We start from the raw sequence: 18,644 nt of genomic DNA on the forward strand, positions 1-18,644 counted from the left end.
TCTGGGAGAAGAGCCAAGTAAGGCAGGAAAAATAAGACTTTAAATTCAGTGTAGAACTTGGAAGGTCAGAGGTTATCACACCAGGCTTTGAGCATCACTGATTCAGTCGAAGCCACATGCTTCTTCAAAGCAGGAAACTGAGAGAAGAAGTATTAGTGGGGCGAAAGTGAAGTTATTGTTTTGGGCTTTGCAGCTACAATGTCGGCTGCCAGCTCTTACTGTTTGATCTCCTTGACCTTTGCCCTGTCGGCTGCTGCATTCGCCTTGTCATAGGTCTTCCTGCGAGAGAGCGGCGAAGGCTCCGGAGCTCGCTTTTCCACCCCTGGCGAAGTTCTGGAGCCAGAACTGAATGTTCAGTTTCATCAATTCATCAACAAACAACACAAAGAGAGTATACAGAAAAATAATGATAAAACAACAGAAAGATGAAAAACAAACAAACAAACAAATAATGGCAACAATTATAGGGGCATGAGCATGCAGTACACACAGAAACACAGTTACCTGATGTTTAAAGTCCCAAAACAGTGGTGGTTCTTCGCCAAGCTCATGTTTAACTACTGAAGATACTGTGTAGGTTTTGTGCTACTCTAAAATATGATTGAGGTACTTTATCTGCTGATGGATGACTGTCAGTGTACACTCACAGGTTGGAAGCACGGCCTTTCATCAACCAGTTAGAGCTGGTTAGTATTTTTGCTATCAGTGTGTAATTCAGATGTAATAAGGGATTAGAAGGAGAGTTTATGCAGGAGCAGTATCTAATAAGCCATGCAAATGTTATGATTTGTTCCTCTCTACATGGTTTCACCTCAAAGGACTCATCAGTGGGAGGAAGGTATAGTTAGTTATTTGATGTAAGGTGCCTCATGAATAATTTGAAACAAAATTAAATAAAGCACAGGATAAAGCAGCAACATCAAACATGCAGGAAGTGAGGATAAACGTGTTAGACAAAGAGTGCGGGGCCTGGACTTACATGCTGCCCATTTTAGAGGAAAAGCCAGGGGAGAGAGCGGTGTAGTCCCTGACTGATGAGCCTGACGTGTCCATGTCCCCATCTGGTGCCTCAGCTAACGGCAGCATCGGACTGGAGAAGTCCGCAGTGGGTGCGTCGGGGGCAGAGTCAGAGTTTGCGTACAGTAACTCCATCTGAGTAGTGGTCCTCCTACGAGCCTGTGCAGGACAGATTCATGAAAATTAGGACAAGAAAGAATCGGGGGAGAAAATGGTTGATGTAGAAAATGAACAATAAACAGTTTAATACCTTATTCCTTGTTTTGGTCTCGCCACACAGTTTCATGAGGTCTGATGATAAAGTACTGGAAGGAATAAGTCTTCATGAGCCTCATAAGTGAGTATCAGTAAACATAAAAGTACTTAGTACTTAGATACTTAGATACATGGAATAACGATAACATTATATACTTACGTTCCCTCTGCTGAAGGGCTCTGTGCAGACTCATCACTGCTGCTATCATCCCCATTTTCTGTCAAATCAGATCAATGAATAACATTAGAATACTAAAATAACCTCTCGACTAATAAGACTGAGTGACTGCTACATGTCTTTTATCAGTTCTAAGCAAGCACATCGTTCCTTCAAGTGATTCATTTATAATTGTTCTCTATTTCACGAAAGGATGAAGCAATATTCTTCATGTGATTATGAATAACTGGCCAATAGCTGGCTGTAGAAAAGATGGTCAAGGTAAGCAGATGATATCAGCACAGTGCCATGCTGTTTTATCAACCAACAGAAACTTGGTCCTCACTGAGCTCGATGAGATCGGATGGATTGAAAAAGTGAGAGGTCAGAGGTCAGACAGCGGTCAGGTGGGAGATGGTTATAAAGAGAGACATGTGGGCGGCTTGAGGCAAAAGTAAAAGACTGGATATGAGTCAACAAGGTGGTGGAGTGAGAGGAATCATTAGTCCGTTGCTCCTGAACGGGTCGGCTGACCTACAGGGGTCCAACAGAGCTACAAGATGTTGTATGGTTCCTGTGGAAAGGTCTGCGGTTATCAGGGTGCTAAAGCATGGAGGCTGTAGCACATGTTGAGCTGGGAGAAGGAGAAGGAGGAGGAGGGAGAGTGTGTCCAGATGAAGGGAAGTGAAGGGCTGGCAGACAGATGGAGGGAAGCCTGGTTGCATTGCACCTCATGCGCCTGCTCATGTTGCGTTAAGTTAGTTTTCAAAGTGCAAAGGGAAGGAACCATGCATCCATTACACAGGTAAGAGTCTAATATGAGTTCACTTACCAGCTGGAATGTTACCTAGCTCTGTGAAAATATAAGATAACAAAACAAAAGAAAAAAAAAAAGAAAACATGGGGGAACAGAAAAAAGGCAATGCACAAATCAAAAACACATTCCCCCAAAATTCTAAATAAATAAAAAGATAAAACAAAAAAAGAATAAAGTGCATCTACTGTAAACAAAGCATCCTACTGAACAGAGGCTGAAAAAAAGAGAGTCAATACTTAATATTGAATGTTAATGCCATACCATTGAGGTGGAATTCATTCAGAATGATTGTATATGATAATAAATTCAGCTTCTATTCAGCAGAAGGCAACAGGCAAGAGCATCTCAATAGTCCCTGTCATGCAGCTGATCAGTAACTCTCCCTCAACCCAAACATGTGCCATTTTTTACCTTGCAGGGCGTTCCCCAGCAGGGCGTCCAACTCTGGGTTGAACTCGGCTTTCTCCTTCAGCATGTGAAAGAGCAGCTGGTTCTGTGTAGCGCTGGTGATCTCCGTCTGCTTCAGCCTGCCCTCCATCACCTTCACCTGGGACTCCTTCTGAGCCGCCTGCAGACCCTGGACACGTCAGAACTCACATTAAATAGTGTTTGTGTTCGCTGTGCCATTAAAAGTCACACCTACAACTTGTCTGTACAAGACACTTCTGGTTGGATTTGAGAGATAATACATGGTAATCATCATGTAGATATTAGTATTCTACTGTACTTTTACTCTAGTTACAAAACAACTTAAAAATCTTAAAAAACACTTAAAATGAGCTTCACATTTGTCACTCAGTAGAGCACAAACCTCTGCCAGGGCCAGTCCCCTTAAATCCAATCAAGCCTCAACAAATTTCACACACTTATAGATAAATTTGTGCATGTGCCTGCATTTTTTCATTAAACCCCCCCCCCACCCCAATTCGGATCTACACAAAAATTTAAGGGGTCCCTCCCTGCCCCATATTGCATCCTTCTCCCAAGTTTTGTTGAAATCCATCCACAAGTTTTTGCATAATCCTGACAGGGATGAAAACATAATCTCCTTTGCGGACAAAAATTAATGTCATTATATTGTTAATGTCCAAGAGTTGGAAGAAGTTGAAGTAGATTAAGTTTTGTAAAAGTTTGAAAAACGTAATCGTTCTTTTGGTCGTCCCATCTGGCAGCAAAGTTGCCGTTACTCTCCACAGGCTTTCTTTATTCTTGTTTGTTGTAATGCATCCAAACGCACAGATAGTAATGCCTTTTGTCACAGGTATGTATAGAGTAGGTCGGTGATATGTGAAGGAACAGACTTGGACACCTGATCATTATTAGTGCTCGTACCTTATTTATGGCCATTGAGATGAAGTGATCGAGGAGGAAACGAGCCTCTACAAGGGTACAAGAGCCAATCACAGCAGAGACATCCGCTGTGTCACATTCCTCCTGGAAACAAACACCAGTAATGGTCATTTGTATAACTGTAATAAATGTCAGCAGTAGTTCACAGGTCAACCTGAACCATAGGGTAAATTTACCACATCTATTTATTACCACGGCTCCCTGGTCTGTTTAACATTATGTGTAACAACCAATTGGACCAGAGAAGCCAATGGAGTCTGTGTCTCCCGGCCGGGTTCTGGTCCAGCATTTCTCGGTTCTTATTAAGAGAACAAAATAAGCTGATAATAAGATAAAGCTAATTCACTTTCTCTACCGATTTGACTTTAATCTTTAATCTATTTGATCAAACAGTATAGCTAAATAAACTGTTCATACCCAACTGTGATCTACTCATCAGGCTTTCTCACCTTGGCTTCCTCCATCTGCATAATGTTGGCCTGACAGTCTGCGATGCTGTCATTGATGTAGTCGATGTTGGCCGTCAGGGCGTCCACTTCTTCATTGAGGGGGGGCAGTGTCTTCTCTGCCTCTGGCTCCTCCCTCACCAGCCTCTCCCTCTTCCTGATGACCTTCTCCTTACGTTTGGTCAGCTCCTCCCTTTGCTATAAACACAGCCAGATAATGATGGTGATGAGGAGTCAGTGACATGGAATGTAAATATAGACTTTAGTAACAAAAAACAACAAAAACCTGCACAGACTTTTAGTGTTTTGTAAGATTCAGCCTGAAGAAAAACCACAGGGAAGGAAATATTGCCCCCTGGCACAATGTTTTGGGATTTAGCGGATTTTTCCCCCCAACTTTTAGGTTATTTAAACCTAATTTAATTTAATCTCATTTCTATTTTAATTTAAATGGAACACATTTAAAATGCAAGTCTATTTTGTATTTTTTTATTAATAACAAATTAGAAAACAGACATCTGTCGACTTATCTTTCCACAAACCTCTGTCTGTCTGTATATGGAACAAATATTTCCAGAACAATTTATCTTATCAACTTCATACTTGGCATGTGCATTGTTAGGGGCTCAATGAAGTGCAAAGTTGAATTTGGTGAACTTTGGACTTGCAGAACGTTCAATATTAATACACTTAGAAGAAAAAAGGTGACCAGGGTTGCGGCCACGGCTGGGACACATCAACATAATAGTGAGTGTGAGTTCACAACAATGGCGGTGACAACTGATTCTCCAGTTCGGGGTTCTGAGTCCTGAGTCTAACTTCACTGATCTCTGAATTAACAGTGAATAAAGTGAATACATGAAAATAAATATAGCCAATAATAAAGCCACTCAATATTGAGGATTATTTTTCCACTATTTAACATGTCACCTTTGATTTCCCGTTCAAGAAAGAAACCCCTTAGGACAACAGATAAACCCTCTGCTGGGAGACACAGCAGCAGACCTCTGGGTCTTTACGCTGCTTGAAGAACTTTGGCAGTTTTGCACTTGATAGAAATCCTAGAGGGACCATCCATGTAAATGTGCAGAACTTTACCTTGAGGAGGCGGTTCATGTCAGCCTCCATGTTGGAGATGGTCATCCTCTGCATGATGACATCACAGACTCGCCGCTCCAGGGACTGCCATTTATTACGAGCCACTCTGGTGGAGTAAATACCGACTGTACGCCTGTAGGAAAAACTGCACACAGAGTATGGATCAATAATGTTATTGATTCATTTTAAAACATCTACGCAAATCTGAGAGGTTGTAAACAAGCTAATAAATAAGTTTCTAAGGTGGTTGATAAGGAGACTACATTGATTCCTGGTGCAGAATTATATTAGAAAATCAATTCAAAACACAACAGAAAAAAGCCATGAGAATGGACAAATTTATGGTAGATTTAAGAGGATATTACTTATGATTTCTAAGATTTTGAGTGTCTTACATATGAACACAGTATTTAATGTTGTAAGAATAAGAGCGGGAGTATTTTCGCCATATATTCAGTAGCTGTCTTTCTGGAAACAATGTGCACTACGACACATATAGACTGACCGGTTTCCGTTGGGACCAGTGACGCTGGAGGAGTACATGCGTCCAGATGGGGGTCTGTAGGAGGAGTCCTGGATTGGTTCTTTCCTGATGACCTTACCAGAGGTAGGCCTGGCCTGCCTCCTCAGAGCAGTCACCTGACACACACAACACACACACACACACACACACACACACACACACACACACACACACACACACACACACACACACACACACACACACACACACACACACACACACACACACACACACACACACACACACACACACACAGAGATTACAGTGCAGTTTCACTCTAATACAAATAACATGTTTAGGATGGAAAGGTTTTGTGAGGTCACAGTGACCTTGACATTTGAACACCAAATTCTAGGTGAATGTTTACAAGATTGTGAGATTACGTGACTTTTGACCTTTAACCACCAAATTCTAATCACTTCATCTGTGATTCAAACTGATTTGAAGAAATTCCCTTCAAGCATTCTTGACATGTTGTGTTCTCAAGAAAGAGATGGACGGACAACCTGAAAACATAAGCCTGTGGCCACTGGCTATCGCTAGCACAGATGCATACAAAGATCTGTTTTTACAGGCATGAAGTGAAACTACTTGTGAGGCAGCAGTACCTGTGCAGGAGCAGTAGAAGATTTTTTCAATCATAAAAAAACAAATCCTGTGAAGTTGAGATGAAAGTGTATAAAGCTGCTCACCTCCTCAGTCTTTCTCCTCAGAATGAGCTCCTGCTGCCTCTTCTGAGCCTCCAGTAACTTCAGTTGATGCTGAGCAGGAAAATAAATACAGTATCAACAAAAGAATAGTAATGGCCAGCTGAAGCTAAAGAGGCTGTTGAGGACCAGCCTGTAACCTACCTCTTGCTTGCGTTGGTCTTTCTTCAAGGTGGCAATTTCACGGTTTCTGCGAGATTCATTCATCCTATTTTTCTCCTGCTGCTCCTTCATCTGCTTCATGAGACGGACCTGGTGTAATCAAATCACAAACATTCAAATTTTAAACACAAATATCGATAAAAGATGTTGGATTTACTTTTTCTTCTTCTTCCTTTGACGTTGAATTCCTAGATTTTGAGCAATTTGTGTTGTTAAACAAAGCTTCCAAACTCAACTCTAGAAAAAGATGCATTACGGCACAAAGTTACCATGATCAAACACGTCATACCTTCGTCTTCTTCATTTCCGCCACATCCATCTGAAGCTTCTTCAGCTGCCTCTCGTACTGTGATTGGTTCTTCAGCAGGCGGGCGTGTTCTTTCTGAGCAGACTGGAGCTTCTGGAGTTCCTTGTTCATGACGCTCAGCTTCTTCTCATATTCAACCTTAATTTTACGAGACTTGTCCTCTGTGCCGCTCTCTACAGAACCTGAAGTATGCGACACACAAACAAAAAATAATTGAAAACCGTTTTAAAATCGTACATGACTCAAATACTTTCACTTAGAGGAGTTTCAGAAGCATTTATCTCTAATGGTTGATCTGTTCAGAAACCTTTATCTGTATTTGACAGAAAGTCTTGTGTCATTTAAAAAGCTGCATCATACAAAGCTTTGATGCATCAGTGCTGACAAATGTGAAAGTTACTGTCATCAGTAGATAACATTTAAAACTGGATTTAAAGGATTCTGTGTCGGCAGTGTCTTTGATTACAAAAGAACAAAATCTGAGATCAAATATGTGGGTTAAGATATCATTTCTTCCAAAGTCCCACAAGTAAGAACTCAAATATACTTGAAAAAGGCAGCAATATTAAAAACCAAACAGATTTTTATCAAAACTGCCTGAGCATGATGGATAAATGAAGTACACTGCTCCTCCACTGATACATGACTCCCCCTTCTGGCAGAGTTGTCTTACTCATGTTTTGGAGGACACGGTCCCTCTCCAGCTGCGTGTCCTTGATCTTGCACTGCAGCATCATCAGCTTTTGCTCGTACTGCTGCTTGAGCGTGTGAAGACGCCGCTGGCTGTTCTCCAGCTCGTCAATCAGCTTCTGCTTGATGGCGATCTCACAGGTGATGTTGGCCAGATCTGCTTGGAAGTTCTCTGAGACAGACAATCAAATGCAGAATGGTGTTAACAGGCACATGTCTACACAATGTTTGTCTTTGGGGAAGTATTTTCTGTGCAGTCAATGTGGTGGTGCCGGCTCCACGTCAATCACACTGAACCTGATCCAAATAAGAATGTGCTGCCAACATTCATCTGGCTCCTTTTTAATTTCTTTGGCAAAGTTGAAACTAGCTGGGTTTTTTTCCATTTTGTGATGAATACATTTCTTATTTGAAGCCGTCTGTAGAGGCTGAATTCATGCAAAGTCAAAAACTGGTCACATGCTTCTTCCTGTGCCTCCTACACACTGTCACAACTGTGTTTCTGCTCATGTTCAGTAACTTACTCAGGGTTTCTGCAGGTTTCAACAGGATACATTTAAGACTTTTAAAGACCCTTTGAAAAGCAATGTATATATGTCACTTAGCCTACAACAGAAATGAAGAAATATCACATTGCCAGAATTATTTACATTTCCCCATAATTGAAGATAAGGTAAAGTAGCCAAGTGGAAAAACCCTTAAAATGCCAGTTCATCTCTCAAACTACAATCTTTCCCACAGTCAAGCCGAGTGCATTTCAGTTCCATTGACTTGTTTTTACTTTGATTACAGCGTGCTCATATCTCTATTACTAATACCTTTAACACACAGACATTACAAACTATGCAAACAATTATCTTAAAATGAAAAACTACTTTAAAGCATGATGGAAGTACCATTAAAATAACATGAACATAAGACCTACTTAAACATTTAATCTACTATGTAATATTTGTATGTATTCAAGACTTTTTAAGACAAAAATTCAGATGATTAAGTTTTAGACTTTTTAAAACCTTGCTTAAACTCTGCTAACTAATGCACTTCCATCATTATTCAGTCTCTTATTCTTCTCCCTTACAGTTCCTCACCATGTGGAGCCATGTTGCATCAGACACAACCCACGCCATCACTGAGGAAGCTATTTTATAACCTCATTCATGCAATTAACTTGGAAATCACAGGTCTTATTATGTTTGTTGTGTTGAGGTTGTACCAGTGACTATATTTTCCATGCGGCCGATCATACCTTAGTTTTTAATTATACATTAAATCAAATACCATAGACTTTGACTAAAAAAACAATAAATTATTGTAAGATTGTACATTTTTAATCATTTAACATTTTAGTGATATTGTGAAAGGTTTTTTTTTTATTTGTTGAGCTGGTGACTTCACAGCTCCCCCATGTGGACAACCTGCAGCCTGCTAAATGTGAGTGAGTTGAGTAGGACAATACAGGAGGCTGCTGTTTCAGGACTGCATTTCTTGGAGCATATGGTTTTCTCTCGCCACCTGCTGTTACCAACTTGGACAACCAAGGACTGCTTTTTCAAGACAAAATCTACGACAATGAGAGTGTGATAACTGAATGTGAATTGCCCAGCATGCAACTTTCAGCAACCAAGAATTGCAAGACTGACAGTCGGTTTTGAGTGGAATAAACATTTGAAACTGTAAGTGGTTGTAGAAAGAAGTATTTGGGTGAAATAAACCTTTCAAATCTAGAAAACTAGGGTCTTAAAACGTGACCCTGAAACTGTAGCCTCTACTATTGCAGGAACAAAATTTTGAGTGAGTTTGGAAGTTGTTTACAGACAGTTCTGCATTTTGAGAAAGAGGGGAAAGAAAAAGGGAGATAGAGAAAGTGAGGAATCCGATGATGTCACTGATACCTTTTTCGTCTGACTCAGAGTCAGAATCATCAGAGCTCTCCTCCACATCCATCTCCTCCTCTTCCTCATCCTCTTCCTCCTCTCCTTCTTCATGGTCGCTTCCCTCCTGGACCTCCTGCATTACAAACAAACAAACAATATCTGAATGCTCTTCTAAATGTGATTTAATGCTGATTCAACATAAAGATAAAACAAGAGCTGTCAGTCTTACAATTTCTGCGTCCTCGTTGGCTCGCTCTGACATTTCTTTCTCCGTTCCCTTTTCTTGCTCGTTGTCAGGAATTTCCTCCTTGTTGACACTGAAAGATTCCAGCATGGAGACGAGTCAAACACGTTATATATATATCTGCTGTGACTGTGCCATAAACACTTTCTGAGCAGAACACTTGGTTTATCCCAAGTGAATTGTAAGTAGCTTGACAAGTAGACAAGTACATTAAGCAGAATTTGATAGTAACAACACTTCTGTGGCTAATAGTGACATGTCTTTGCTTGGTACCAGTTCTTTTTGGAAATAGGCTTTTTAATGGACGTCACCTTGGTGCAGCAATAAAAACAGTTTAGGACTTAATTTACAGATACTTTCTTATGAGATAATGCATATTTTACATGAACCATAAAACATGCATAGAGAGGCAGAATAGTGAAATATCAAAACCAAATATAAAGGTGACTGCTGCCCAGTTGATTTGTGAAAGACATTTTTGTCTCAAAAAAACCAGCAAAGGCAAAAAAGGGTGGAGGGAAAATGCAGCAAAACAGAAAATTTGTGAACAAAGCAGATGTGTTGGATAAATATTGTATCCAAACACAGAGGGGGTAGCAGGGTTTAGGTGGCTTGTCACAAAAAACATCTGGACAGAAAGAATAACAAAGAAGGATTTGACATTATTTTAAAACATTTTGCACAAAGACTGATCAACACAGTCATAAATGATGAGTATATACATTTTGCCTGTGTGTTCAATGATAAGGGGCTTTCATACCGAGCCCCCGAACGGTAACGTTACATTTGCACACATGTTTTGCGTTACCTTGCAATACTTTAAAAAAAAAGGAAAGTACTGGGAGTACTGCAAGAGAACGCTAAACATATTGTGAGGGAACACAAATGTAATTCTCCAAAAAACAATTTGCAAAGAACTTTCGCGAGCTCCGTACTTTCAAGACATTTTGGGATGTTTCAGACCTTCAAGTCTAAAAATCTTACTCACAATGTCAGTAAATCTAACACAAAAGATGAAAGAGAGGGCAGGGATGTAGCATGAAGGATAGATGGATGAGCAATGGGATTCACACAGAAGATCCAAAGAGAGATTACAGTTTAGTTAAATGGTAAAAATGTTGTTTTATGAGAGTGAAGTGCTGCTACTGAGGCGTGTTTCACTCCGGGTGCCTACAATAAATAAAAGCTGAATTAGGGGAAGCGAGGGGATGAGAGTGTCAACAGGAGGGTGGAAGCTCTGACAAACCTGGCATCCCCAACCTCTTCCACCACCTCCTCCCTTTCCTCCCTCTCTCTCTCCTCCAACAGCAGCTGGAGTCTTCAGGGGGAGGGTGAAGGGTCAAACGACACAAGGAAGCAAGAGATGAACGAAGGAAGGAAGAGTGGAGGGAAGATTGGTCAGAGGAAGCTCGGCACTGACAAGCCTGAATAGCACAAGTCTGATCATTTTCAATCTGGAGCCTCTGACCAGTCTCTACTGCTGGTTTACAGAATTGCAGTGAAATTCTTCATAATATTATATTTGATCAGAATCAATTTATAGGAAAATGCATTATTAAACATAAGTTATTTCATTATCTGTTATTTTAGTGATGCCCCAGTTTACATGACAAGCCAGAGAGCCATTTAATATACATGCATTACATATACATGTTCCCATTAACCAAATGATAAACCTTCGCCAAGAAGGTTCGATTTTTGTGCTAGTCCTTTGGTTTATTTCTCAGCAGCATTACACAAGGACCACTGAATGGATTTCCACAATACATGGTGGATGGATGGAACATGCACCAAGAGAGAACTCATTAAATTGCAACCTATTGCACTTAAGTTGTGGAATGCCCTAACCACATCTTTAAGGTTTGCAGATTCAGTGAAATTGTTTAAAAACGCATGTAAAGACACAACTGTTTTAACAGGCACTTTTCTGACTCTTGTGTGTGTCAAAATTGTTGTACAAATAAACTTAACTCATATTTGAGGCAGATCCGAACAAAAGGGCTAATTTTTTTTCGCCATCTTTATCAATTTTGGACATTTTCACTAACTAGTGCAGTAGCCATTCTAACCATTGCAATGTTCTGTTTGGTTGGCCTGTGGTAATGCTGGTTGTTTCTCTCGGAAACTGTAAAAGCGACCTGCAGTAATTGAGCGAGAGCCAGTCAAGACAGACTGCTGGACTCACTCCATAGAACCCTGAAGCTGCACCGCAGCTGCTGCACAAAGAGCTGTTCACCTCTTTATTCAAAGTTCAGTGAAGCTCGACTCAGTACGGACAATCCCATTGTTGTCGTGATTGACAAAGTCAGTTGTGAACATACAGCGTGTTCCGATCGCACCTAATTCAACAACGTACTTCATTGGGCCTTAACACAAGAGTGAAGCCAATAAGATAAACGGTTCTTGAGATTTGTGAGCCACAGACAGACAGAGATTCTTGGAAGTACTAAATAGATTTTCCAGGGAATAATTGATGGATCTTGAAAAACCAGGCATAGAGAAAGCTGCTGTGGTTGATGCCTTCTGATTCTGTATAGGGCCAGGTCTGTTATGTTTTTTGTTGTTTGTATCTATGAGTGTGTAATTTGGTGCAGCTTTATTGACTTTAAGGGGACTGTTGGGCCTTGATGCTCTTCTAAGTGGAAGAGTTCTACCTGATTGGAGACTTGCCTTTTTAAAAGAATATGTAACAAGAATAAATGTGTAAAATATGTAAACAAAATATGTAACAAGAAATAAAAAACAGATGAGCTACCAAATCCTAAATTACATTTATTGTTAATAATTAATGACCGCAACTAATCGTATTACCTTTTCTTTTTCTTTTTCTCTCGTTTCTTCAGTTTCTCCAGGTCTTTCTTGGCCAGTTCGATGATGTCAGACGTCTCCTTCTCAGGAGCCAGCATCGAGGAGGAGAAAGGGCCGGACCCTCCGTAGAACGTCTGACGGCTGGAGGCACGAGACAGATTCTTCCTCAGATTCTCATTGACAGCTTCACTCTCCAGGAGTTTGGCTCTGAAGAAGAAGTCCAGGGACACAAACACTCACATCAGACTACGGATAAACACTGTTTGTAGTCCCAATGCTCTTAACGTTTATTTTTGGTATGTGTGGCAAGTCTCAGATGAGCACATTTCTGGATTTCCAGGTCCTCTGCTGCTTCCTTCACACAAACACTTGTCTAACTTTGAAAACCCAAGAATAGTCTTGATCAAAAAGTAAGGTATGTAGCATCGCCATTTTTCCGTCTCCAAAATGTTCGTATGCATTGGGTCAGAGCTAGCGTACAAGTGCACACAAGTTTGTTTTTATAGATGCGTTTGAGTGAGAAGTGGCGTACGCATCTTTCAGGCCCCGTTTTGTGCTTATGCAACATTTATAAATGAGGCCCCTGGTGTTTACCTTAGTTCTTCAATCTCTTTGATATAACTCTGAATCATCTTTCCAATTTCCTCTGTTCCTCCTTCACCTACGAGAGAAACAAGACAGATTTCTGCTGCGTGAGAAAAACTGTTTCTTATTTTAAAAACAACATATCATCACTGTAGTCAAAAGAATAAAAAAAATAACAATCTTGTAGAGAAACACTTTTCCTAAATAAATCCAAGAGTCTGACTGAGCACTCCTACCCGCCCTGGCGAGGGCCTGGTTGGCCTGGTCACTGAGCAGCTGGGTGAGCCGCCCCCTCTGAGCATCAATGGTCTGCTGCATGGCCTTCACCCTCACCCTCAGGTTGCCGTTCTCTGTCTGCAGCATAGAGTTCTCGTGGAACATATCGCTAAAGCTCTCCACACCATCCTCACCCACCATGCGTTTACCCTGCAGCGGGGGGAGAAGGAACATGTTTACAAACTGTGGCATGTATTTCAGGGCTTTTGCTACAAACAGCAAGTACAATGGAAGATTTCAAAAATGTTTCCGACATCTCTGACATCAAATACTCTCTCCTCACCGACTTGTACTCCATCAGCTCCATCTGCAGTCGAGCTATTTCTGTCCTCAGAGCGCTGATCTGCTGGCTGGCTTTGTCCTGGTTCACCATGACCTTGTTCTTGATGTTCCGGGCTCGGTTGGCATATTTTAATGTGTTCAGCGTCTCCATGAAGTCTCGGTCAGATGGGCTGCTGCACGCGATCATCACTGTTTGGCTTTGAGAAGGAGGTGGATAATAGTTATGCTTGGTCCAGAAGCACAATACTTAAAAAGGCTTCAATTCTTTTTGATGCTATTGCTAGAATTTAATATAATATTTATTTAGATCTAAACTTAGTAAAGGTACTTTTCTGATAAAATCCTGCCTGTTTTCTCATTTTTAGATTTTAAAGTAAAAGGTAGCTGGCAGATTTATTAATCGTCTCATTCTTGTTGAATAATCCTCAATTTGCAAACAGAACATATTGTTTTATCTCCAATTAATTCCTGCATTGATATTACAGCAACGAGTTGTGGGTTTTATATCTGATTATTGTGTCGTATTGTTTTGACAGTTTCCTGATTTCCAGTTGAAACCTTTAACCAAGCAAGACTTCTGCCGCCATGACAACATAACTAACAAGGAAATCATAGAGATGCCATTTGTGGAAAAAGGCGAAAAAACAAACCTGTTTCCTCCTAACGAGTCCTGTAGGAGCCGGGTGAGTTTGGAGTCTCTGTAAGGCACGTGTGCGGACCGCTTGCCCCGGTCGCCCAAAGCACTGATTACATTCCCCAGAGCGAGCTGCAGCAAAACAGAGGGGAGAAGAAGATGCAGCCGTTTACACATCAGGAATTTATCTGAGAACATCTGTATTCTGTCTTTACAAATAAAATCCTATATAATGGTTGAAGATGATGTATACATTCAGAATTTGGCTTAATGCAAACTCCCTAAGTCAGGAGCAATGGCTGGAAACTGTCCAAGACATTTTCATCATGGAAAAAAGATGACATCACTTTGGAGATTTAGAGAGAATGTTTTGTTTACAAAAAATGTTTGTTAATCTGCTTATATTCTTGTGAATACTTGCGAAATTAAATGTATACTTAAAAGAAAATGTTGTGCTAAATTAATTTAGTCTGTCACTCAGATTATCCAAATTCATAAATTCTGGTAGCACTCCAGGAATAAGGTGTTGTGCTTTTTTTTACCGAAAAACTGAATTTTAAGTAGTGAATCATCCCTAATAACCTTGGTTTGTTGCACACTAGAGTTAAGAACTTCTGCCACTAGATGGCAGTACAACTCTAGAATATCCCAGCCTCTGTGCCTGTGTGAGGTCGAGAAGGAAGAAACTCACCAGTCCACAGTTGATGGAGATGCCCTCTTTGGCTCGATCGCCGGTTGCTCCGGTTCTCTTCAGCCTCTCGGAACCCGCCAGGTCCACAAAGTGAAACTTGGCCGTCAGCGTCTCGTACTCGTCCAGCTCAGAGTTTCCGTTGGAGACTTTGTTATCAGTCTCATTTTCTTGCTGAGTAACAGAAACACACACAAACTCCAGTCGTGACCCAGCATTATATTAAATGTGATTCCTGCGTCTTTGTCCCAACAAGGTTTTTTTCTTATATCTTGTGAAGAATTACTCTGCAATATGAGGCACCAGCTACTTGGAAAATATGATGTCCACTCTACAGGGATTGGAGGTTGAAGTATCTTCTATATTTACATTCGGACTTACAGCTTTACGTTCTCCAGCTGAAAACTGAGTTCAACAGCATAAAACAACAGTAACCTAAATCAGGGTACAGTCTTTGGAGAACAATTTTAAGAGCTGAAAAGAACCTTGTAGTTGAATAAAGGTGTATTTTTTTCTTGCTCTAAAATAAGCTGAAGATGGCTGATAAAACAAACCTGCAGCCTCGAGCATCTATGCTGCATATATTCATTTAACCTGCACGTCTGCCTGCCCTGAGAAAGAGCGGCACTTCATGGTGCTTGCTCAGATGTTGTTCAGTGTTACAGGGCACTAACATTGTCAGAGGCACAAACGCGGACTTGGCACAGGTGGATGGTGAAGATGGCGTGAGAACGGGAGCTCTGGACGTTCATCTGAGTGCTGGCTGTGGTGCGAGACAGAGCACCCAGCTTCAGACACTGAATCATCTGAAGAGGCAAACAAACAATTTTAATTGTTAATGCAACAAATACTCTCTGCCATTCATGAGAGTAAACATGAGTGCAGTAATGAATAATGAATTCATGAAAGGTTATTTGTAAACACCTCTAGCTGGCAAACAGACTCACAACCAGAATAAATCTATTAAATTCATTTCCTAAATAATGCAAAAGATGTTTATACATTTTAATCAACTAACTAGTGCTTGAGAAAGAGACAGCAACAGTATGTGGAATAGCGGAAATCTTATTAATAAAAGGTTTTTAATTTGTAGTCTAACTCAAGATACCCCCTGTCCTGGTCTTTGAATAACTGATTCAGACACACACTGTCTCTCTCCTTTACCTCAGCCTCGGTGGACACGGTGCGTGTGGTCACTCCTACGGTGTAGATTCCTCCGGTGGCGTCTTCGTGAATCTTGATGTGAGATTTCTGCTTCATGTCTCGTGTTGTGTCAAACAGGTCCAGAACTTCCTCATTATAAAGCTGCGTGGAGGCAAAACACAAGAAACACAGGAGATGTCACTTTAAAATCTCTCAACCTTGAATTCAATTTATGAGCAAATGTAAAAAACTAAATAAAGAAGCAAGACTCAAAACTGGAGCTTCATTATGACAATGAAGGCGGTGTGTAACTTTGTGAATTTAGAAAGTGAAACTGAAATCACCACAATGCCCCTTTGAGATGGTTTACATCACAAGCTCTAGCACATCACTAGTATCAGACTGAAGTTTGTGTTTGATGATGTCTGCCTTGATCAAATTAAAGCTAGGGTTCGGTAATCAAGGAAAAGCTCAGCATGAGCAGGCTACACTTAAATAAATGCAACTAATACATTCTGCCACCTCCAATCAGCCCTGAGGTCAAAACTACGCCCCCAAAACCCATGAACACACACTGACAACCAATAGAAGCCGACTTTGCTGTGACTCGCTCGCTAACTTCTGACTATCGTCTCCACAATGCCATTGTCCATAGACGATGACTGATAGTCATCACGAGGCGCTGCCCCCCCATTCGACACTGAAGGAGGGGTACAGCCTGCCACGCACAGACTATAATATTAGTGTCTACTATAAAGTAAAAAACATATTTAAATGTTGTTTGCATTGCTGTCACGCACAGGGGAACAAAGTGACCCAAGAAGATTATTCGACAAGAAATGGTGGTAAAAAAAATAAATGACTAAATTATCTATGAACTTCAGGCAATGATCCTCTAATATTCTATTGTCATCCACTGCCAATAACAAATAGTTTTCTCTGTAATGCAGTTTAAGTAATTGTCTGTACTTTTATTTTAAGTTTCAATGTCTTAGTTTTAAGTGGGAAATATGATACATTGACATGTAAGAACAAAATGTCAACACCGACAATCAGTGCTAAATATTACCTCTTTAAGCCTCATGTGTGAAATGAAAACTCATAATTCCCTGCCTATGTGTGAATTCTGTTCATATCCAAAAAGTCTTAGCCCCAACAAATCTTCCACATCCCCAGTTCCAAGTCGAGGAATTTAAACCGTGCTACAGCCTGATGGAGCGGCACAACTGTCAACTCACATTATTCCTGTTAACTCTTCCTGTCCAGACTGAGACAGCCCCCCCCCACACACACACCTCCTAACCCCCCCGAAGACAGCTGCTGCAGTTCAATTGTCAGGGTGGATATTTCCGAGTGATGGAGCACCAGTGTCAGGGCTTGTTAAACGAACAGTGTCAACAATATAAGCCTGACCCATGACATCTCTGTAAGGCCTGTCCTCATGCAAAGTGAGAGACAGATTATATGTTGTCTGTTTTACTGAGTTAACCACTTTTGGCTCAAAGCAGCAGGTAAAATGAGAAAACATTATTAATTATGATGCAGTAGGATGGGTGTGGAACCTCGAGAAACTGGGCATTGATCTTAAACTCTGGTACAGGGCTTCCCTGCTCCTGGGCGGCTTGTTGGCGTTCCTCGATGCCTTTGAATAGGTGGTGGACGGCGCGGGGGATGATGCCCAGCTCCTCCTCAACAAAGTTGACATCAAATCCCGTCCCCATGGTGTAGGTCTTCCCTGAACCCGTCTGTATGGGGAAATGAAAACATCATTCAAAAGAACTGAACACAATGCTGGGTCACTGTACTCCACCAGCACCTCAACAAAATCGGAGAAGTGTGTGAAAATAACTTTGACAAAGAGGCACCAAAGATTTAAAATGACCTTCCTGGGATCAGGATACCAATTTCACTTCAGTATTTAAAATTCAAAAATAATGTTTTGAAACTTACTTAAACTCAGCTATCAATTTTAATTGAATGATTATTCTAACTTGGTTTTATGGTAATTTAATCATTTTAACCCATTAAAAATGTATCAGCTTTTTTCTATCATAACATATTACCATCACACGTGGCTGATCTTAATTTACTTCTCAGCAATATTACAAATAGTCAACAAAGGAAAACTGATATTTACCATGTTTTTGTTTGTTGTCATTTTCAGTTTTACTAAGATTTTTGTCATTTATTAAATAATTGTTTAATTTAATCTGTCATGTACTTTTCTCCAGTTTTTCCCTTAGACACCTATAATTCCCAAACTTCTTTTTAATACCACATATAACAAGGGGCGTGAGTAAAGTGGGGAGCTACACATGCAGATGGGGAATTATTCAAGATAAAATAAGTGACTCTTCAGGATGAATTCAGCCACCACACTACATAGCATTTTTGGTCAAGTAAGGCTACTGACAGTGGAGAGATTGGAAAATGTTCCTCCTAATTCCTTTCTTGCCATTTGATTAAAAAATGTCTTGATTATATTTGAGAAAGTTGAGCCGACATGTTTGACAAAAACAAGAAAGATAATTTTCTATTTTCGTATATCTTTCTTAAAATTAACTAAATCCAGGCTCTG

General features: G+C 40.5%; 1 protein-coding gene across 9 annotated transcripts in view; it reads right to left on the minus strand.

Moving 5' to 3' along the window:
• kif21a (kinesin family member 21A) overlaps positions 1-18,644 on the minus strand; it is a 59,291-nt gene that overhangs the window by 11,571 nt on the left and 29,076 nt on the right. For 2 of the 9 annotated variants that reach the window (XM_035157979.2, XM_035157982.2), the window contains exons 3-28: positions 17,629-17,811; positions 16,088-16,228; positions 15,598-15,729; positions 14,927-15,097; positions 14,252-14,367; positions 13,603-13,798; positions 13,280-13,469; positions 13,053-13,119; positions 12,462-12,665; positions 10,897-10,968; positions 9,636-9,723; positions 9,425-9,539; positions 7,513-7,701; positions 6,822-7,021; positions 6,515-6,622; positions 6,356-6,424; positions 5,646-5,779; positions 5,141-5,285; positions 4,046-4,240; positions 3,579-3,680; positions 2,658-2,823; positions 2,262-2,282; positions 1,433-1,490; positions 1,268-1,322; positions 980-1,176; positions 220-345 (exon numbers count right to left, since the gene is read on the minus strand). In XM_035157979.2, coding sequence (XP_035013870.1) covers positions 220-345; positions 980-1,176; positions 1,268-1,322; positions 1,433-1,490; positions 2,262-2,282; positions 2,658-2,823; positions 3,579-3,680; positions 4,046-4,240; positions 5,141-5,285; positions 5,646-5,779; positions 6,356-6,424; positions 6,515-6,622; positions 6,822-7,021; positions 7,513-7,701; positions 9,425-9,539; positions 9,636-9,723; positions 10,897-10,968; positions 12,462-12,665; positions 13,053-13,119; positions 13,280-13,469; positions 13,603-13,798; positions 14,252-14,367; positions 14,927-15,097; positions 15,598-15,729; positions 16,088-16,228; positions 17,629-17,811 — 3,440 coding nt within the window. The remainder of the gene's footprint in view (positions 1-219; positions 346-979; positions 1,177-1,267; positions 1,323-1,432; positions 1,491-2,261; positions 2,283-2,657; positions 2,824-3,578; positions 3,681-4,045; positions 4,241-5,140; positions 5,286-5,645; positions 5,780-6,355; positions 6,425-6,514; positions 6,623-6,821; positions 7,022-7,512; positions 7,702-9,424; positions 9,540-9,635; positions 9,724-10,896; positions 10,969-12,461; positions 12,666-13,052; positions 13,120-13,279; positions 13,470-13,602; positions 13,799-14,251; positions 14,368-14,926; positions 15,098-15,597; positions 15,730-16,087; positions 16,229-17,628; positions 17,812-18,644) is intronic. The other 7 variants (XM_035157981.2, XM_047340049.1, XM_035157983.2 and 4 more) reach the window with 6 other exon arrangements.

This window comes from Hippoglossus stenolepis, chromosome 5 (genome assembly GCF_022539355.2).
Source record: "Hippoglossus stenolepis isolate QCI-W04-F060 chromosome 5, HSTE1.2, whole genome shotgun sequence".
Taxonomy (NCBI): domain Eukaryota; kingdom Metazoa; phylum Chordata; class Actinopteri; order Pleuronectiformes; family Pleuronectidae; genus Hippoglossus; species Hippoglossus stenolepis.